The sequence below is a fragment of the Dromiciops gliroides genome, chromosome 2, assembly GCF_019393635.1.
Source record: "Dromiciops gliroides isolate mDroGli1 chromosome 2, mDroGli1.pri, whole genome shotgun sequence".
Taxonomy (NCBI): domain Eukaryota; kingdom Metazoa; phylum Chordata; class Mammalia; order Microbiotheria; family Microbiotheriidae; genus Dromiciops; species Dromiciops gliroides.
The window spans coordinates 176,578,130-176,583,783 of record NC_057862.1 but is presented as its reverse complement, the minus strand read 5'-3'; the positions used below and the strand labels follow the sequence as shown (position 1 = coordinate 176,583,783).

The window sequence follows — 5,654 nt, the reverse complement described above, 5'->3', positions numbered from 1 at the left end:
CTGATCAAGATGGCAACGGCTTTCAGTCCGTACAAAGAAGGAAGATGGCAGCGTCTTCCGTTTGCACACGCAAGATGGCGGCACCCAGACGTCTCCTCGCGGACAGTACTAGAGCACTTCCGCTCCTGCCCTTTCCCGTACCCCGCCCCTTCCGTTTTCCTCAACCCTTCCCTTGGCATGGCTGGGCTGGCTGTTACGTGGTTGGGTAGGTGGGAGCTGGGGAGCCGGACGGGGCTGAGGGGCCGGGCTGGGGGCGTCCCTGGAGCCGGGGCCAGCTAGGGTGCGGCCTGATCGGAGCCCCCCGGCTCTGGGGACACTAACGGTGTTCCTCTCCCTCTCCCCAGGTGTGCGGCGGCTACATTTGAGCGTTGCGAGCCGGGCTGGCGGCGCGTGGCGTACCCAGTGAGGGGCTGGGGCTGGGGTGGAGGACTCCTGGGCGGGTGGGGGCGGACCAAGGAGCGCCGGGAGGGGTCCTCCTGAGGCGGGGTACGGGGTGAAGGGCACGGGGGGGGGAGGGGCGGGGAACCGAGGAGAGGGATGGCTGGAGGGCGAGGCTGGAAAGAGCCCAGGTGTGGGGGCGGGACTTCCCTGACCTCTCCGGCCTTTCTCTCCCCCTCCCCAGGCAGGGCTTGGCCGCCAGCCCCTCTGGCTATGGGCCTCTAACGGAGCTGCCCGACTGGTCCTATGCAGGTGAGCCCTTCCATCCAGCGACCTTGAGACATATGCCTGAGATGAAGGGAAAGAAGGGCCAGTCCAATAATAGTCCGGTCCTTTTTATACAACCCATAAGTTTTGCAAAGCCCTTTACTTTTATTAACTCATTGAGCCACCCAAACCTTGTGAGGTAGGTGCTGCTAGGTGGCACAGTGGATAGACCCACCAGGCCAGGAGTCAGGAGGACCTAAGTACAAATCCAGCCTGAGACAAACTCTGTAATCCTGGCCAATTCATTTAATCCTTTTGCCTCTGTTTACTCATCTGTAAAATGAACTAGAGAAGGAAATGACAAGCCACTTGCCAAGAAAACCCCACATGGGGTCAGAAGAGTGGAACAGGACAGAACAAGAGTAGCCATTAACTGCATTTTACAGTTGAGGAAAGAGACAGATTAAATAACTTGCCCAGGGTCACATAGTTTATGAGCATTTGGGACTGGGGCCAGGTGAGTAAGAATTGCAAACCTTATGGTTTGCTAGTGATTTACCAGGGTTATTTGATCCTCAAAACAATCCTGAAGGGGCAGCTAGGTGGCGCAGTGGATAAAGCACTGGCCCTAGATTCAGGAGGAGACCCGAGTTCAAATTGACCTCAGGCACTTGGCACTTACTAGTTGTATGACCCTGGGCAAGTCACTTAACCGTCATTGCCCTGTGTCTCCCCACCACCCCCACCCCAATTTTTTTTTGATCCCTATCTCAATTGAGGAAACAGGTTAATCGACATTCCCACAGTCTTACAGCTAGCAAGTTGTACAGTTGATTTGAACTTAGGTCTTCCTTACTCTAGGTCCAACATTCTATTCAGTGCACCACCTAGTTGCCTCTCTCTATAAGCATTTATTAAAGATCTCTTCTGTGAAAGGAGCTGTTCTGGGCCCTGGAGATAGATTTAGAAGCCAGACCTGTGATTTCACTGATACAGGGAACTCCTATATGAGAAAACTGCCTCTGCCAAAGCAGGTCAGCATCTTACATTCAAAGAGTTGTCTGGCTTGTTGAGTGGTTGAGTGACTTGACCCAGGTTCACACAGCCAGCATGTGTCAGAATCCAGGGCTTCTTGGTTCAGAGGCCAACTCTGTCTACCCTGCTCCCTCCCAGTTGGAGATAAAAAGACTAGTTTTAAAAAATAAAACATTGAAAACAGTCATTTCCTCAACACACTAGACCAGCAGTCAAAGTGCCCATCTATGTCTTTTGCTTCAACAAATGTTTATCAACTTTACTAGTGCTTTGCTCTAGATACTGGGAATTCAGAGATAATCATAGGATTTAGAACTGAATAATAAGAGTCCATCTAGCCCAATCCTGTTGTTTTGTAGATAAATAAATTGAAGTCTAAAGAAGGCTCCCTGCACTTTCCACTACACCAGAGTTTCTTCCAGAAAAAAACAAGACAAAGTCTTTGCTCTGCTTGAGTGGCAGCCACCTCTTGTATGAAAATCTTCCTGATACTGCCCAGTTGAAAGTTAACTTTCTCTCCCTTGATTTTCATAAAGCATTTGGTCTGGCTCTCTACTTTGCTCTTATCACACTCTACCTTGTAATATGCTTTCTTATTTACATATAGCTCTGTCCTCTAATGGATTTTAAGAATAGAGACCATTGTGGGTTTTATTTTCATATTTTCTCATCCCGAGAGTCTAGCCCCAGACCCTGGCTATAGTAAGCGTTCAACAAATATTTGTCGAATTGAATGCTAGGATGCCACTCTGAGAGATACAAAGGGGCAGCATGGCATAATGGAAAAAGCTTGTGACTAAACAAATCAGTTAGCCAGTAAGCATTTATTAAATACTTACTATATGCCAGGCACTTTGCTAAGCACTGGGGTTACAAAAAGTCCCTGCCCTCAAGGAGTTCACAGACTAATGTGGGAGACAGTAGGCAAACAAATATGTACAAAATGCTATATGCAGGATAAATAGAAGATATTTACCAGGGGAGGCACTAGAAGTGGATTGTGAAAGGCTTCCTGTAGGAAGTGAGATTTTAACCTGGGACTTGAAGAAAGCCAGGTGGCAGAGATGAGTGAGAACATTCAGACATGGGTGGTAGCCAGAGAAAATACTTGCTAAGAGATGTAGGGTTTTGTTCATGAACTATTATGAAGACCATTATCACTAGATGGGAAAATACTTAGGGGGATAAAGGGATAAGATGTAAGAAGACTGGAAAAGTAGAGGAAATCAAATCACCCAACTTCTCTGAGCATTAGTTTCACAATCTGTAAAATAAAGCTACTATTTGCCCTATTTGAAAGAGATGCTATTAGGACCAAAGGAGATAATGGATGCCATTTCTTTGTCACAACTCTGCAGTATCTGTTGAACCTGTTTCTCACCAAGCACCTGGGTACACTGGCTACCAACCTAGTGTAAACTATCATTATCACTTGCCTGGACTACTAAAATAGCTTTTGCACTGATCTTCCCAGCAGTTCAACCCTCCTTACTCCCATCGACTTGCTTATGTATTGATTTAATTGTCTTATTCTGCTCAAAAATCTTCAGGGGCTCCCTAGTGCCTTCAGAAAAAAATTCAGATTTCTTTGCATGGCATTCGAGGCCATATAAAATCTAGCAAAATCTTAACCACCCCACCTTTCCAGCCTTATTGGATATGATTTTCCCTTACAAATATTTACTCTATCACTCCTAAACTGGACCACTGTGTTTCCTGAACAGATCATTTACTTAACTATAACTGTCAACATGCCTTTGCTCATGAGGTTCTTTAAGCATGAAATATCCTTCCCTCTGCCTCTTGAGTTCCTACACAAATGTTGAAGCTCAATATAAAAACTTCCTTGAAAACTTCCCTAATTGTTTTTGATGACCACCACCTTCTTTGAACCTTACATAGGGCTTTGTTTTACAATATTCTGAAGCACTTCTTTATTGGACTAGATAGAAACCCTAGGAGGACAAGGAGTCACTTATTTAAATTTGTCTCATCAGCCCACTACTGTGTTTTGCATGTAGTAGGCAAGTAATAAATATATGTTGAATTGAGTAATATACATAGAAGTGCTTTGAAAACTGGAGGATGCTGTGTAAAGTGTTGGTGATTTTTACCTTTTTTTTTTTTTTTGGCTGGGCAATGAGGGTTAAGTGACTTGCCCGTGGTCACACAGCTAGTGAGTGTCAAGTGTCTGAGGCTGCATTTGAACTCAGATCACCCTGAATCCAGGGCCGGTGCTCTATCCACTGCTCCACCTAGCTGCCCCTATTTTATTTTTTGGTGGTGTTACTATTAATGGAGGCCATGCCTTCAAGGCAACAAAACATAAAAGAAAAAACTGACATTGGTGTACTGGATGGATTAGAAAGGAAGAACCTAAAGGCAGCAATAACAGGTTATTCTAATAATCCAGGTATGAGTGGAGCTCTTCCTGAAATAGACAAATACGGTATTTTGTCTTTAATGTTGCTGACTGCCTTTAATAAGACATGCCTTTGGGGGGCAGCTAGGTGGCGCAGTGGATAAAACACTGGACCTGGATTCAAATGTGACCTCAGACACTTGACACTTACTAGCTGTGTGACCCTGGGCAAGTCACTTAACCCTCATTGCCCCACACAAAATAATAAGACATACCTTTTTCTTATCTCTGTTTATAGATGGTAGATGTGCTCCCCCAATGAAAGGGCAGCTCCAACGGAAAGCACAGAGGGAAAAGTTTGCGGTAAGTCACTAGAGCTCTATTAGGGGCACTAGGAGGACAATGGATGCCTGCACTTGCATTATCTCTGAGTTCCCCTGACTTAAAGGTTTTAATCACTTGTATGTGAAGGAGACCACTTCTTTAATATCCTCTCTTGGCTTCCATGACACTGCTCTCTCCTGGTTCATCCCCCACCTCCCTGATCTCTTCTCCCTCCTCCAAAAAAGCTGGTATCTCACAAAGCTCTAGCTATAACTCTCTTCATTTTCCCGTGGTGACCTTATTCATATTAATGACCTCTCTGTAAGTCTGAAATGCTGATCTCTAGTTCCACTTTTTTTTTTTCTTTTTTTTTTGGCTGGGCAATTGGGGTTAAGTGACTTTCCCAGGGTCACACAGCTAGTAAGTGTTAAGTGTCTGAGGCCGGATTTGAACTCAGGTACTTCTGACTCCAGGGCCGGTGCTCTGCCCCTAATCTGCATTATTAACATTTCCTCTATCCTTAAGTCTAAATAATCCATAAAACAAATTAAACCTTGATTTGTAGCATTTGACAATTTCCTGGGTGTAAACGATCACATTTTGACAGCTTTCTCCAGCTGGTATGAGCTGGCTCCTGCATACCCCTTCCCCTTTGCCCCATCTAAATTCAAATTTTCTGTTGATGGACTACAATGCTTTACCCACCTCATGTAAACCTACATTTTCTTACTGTTTGTTTTATTGCTGCTCTTTAAAAATAATACTCTCCTAATCACTCCCTTTCCACTTCATCCTCACAACTCCTCTCGTTATGGATAAGTTCAGTATAAACAAAATAAATCAGCATTTAGACATTCTAAAAATGGATGGCGCCACCATTCTTCCAATTTGTGGGACTTGAAGACCCAGGCCCAGACCTCCTTTCCAGTCAGAAGCATTTGACTTTGATCTGACAGTAGAAAGATGGGTGGCAGGACTGGAGTCCCCAGGTGAGCACTAGATTTACCCTTTCTAGGTATCAGTTTCCTCATCTATAAAATAAAAAAGTTAGATGAAATGAAGTCTGAGGCCCTTTTCCATCTCCAAATCCTCTTAACCTGTTCTCATTGGTTCTCTTTCAGAGAAGAGTCGTGCTGCTATCCCAGGAAATGGATGCAGGATTGAAGACGTGGGAGCAAAAGCAGCAGGAAAAAAGGCAGGAGGAGGAAAAGAAACTGCAAAATTTGCTCAAGCCCAAAGGGGCTTCAATGAAGGACCCATGAATCAATAAAGCAAAGCCCCTCCTCCA

General features: G+C 45.0%; 1 protein-coding gene across 1 annotated transcript; it reads left to right on the top strand.

The window, feature by feature from the left end:
* On the top strand, positions 1-5,654 carry MRPL52 (mitochondrial ribosomal protein L52). Its single transcript, XM_043981102.1, has 5 exons — positions 1-205; positions 345-402; positions 623-690; positions 4,341-4,405; positions 5,488-5,654. The coding sequence occupies exons 1-5, from the start codon at positions 10-12 to the stop codon at positions 5,626-5,628; spliced, it is 528 nt and encodes a 175-aa protein (XP_043837037.1). The 5' UTR covers positions 1-9; the 3' UTR covers positions 5,629-5,654.

Coding starts and splice junctions, on each gene's coding strand:
- MRPL52 (XM_043981102.1), top strand. CDS start 10: ATGGCAACGGCTTTCAGTCCGTACAAAGAAGGAAGATGGCAGCGTCTT. Junction 206..344: donor GCTGGCTGTTACGTGGTTGG/GTAGGTGGGAGC, acceptor CCCTCTCCCCAG/GTGTGCGGCGGCTACATTTG. Junction 403..622: donor GGCGGCGCGTGGCGTACCCA/GTGAGGGGCTGG, acceptor CCCCCTCCCCAG/GCAGGGCTTGGCCGCCAGCC.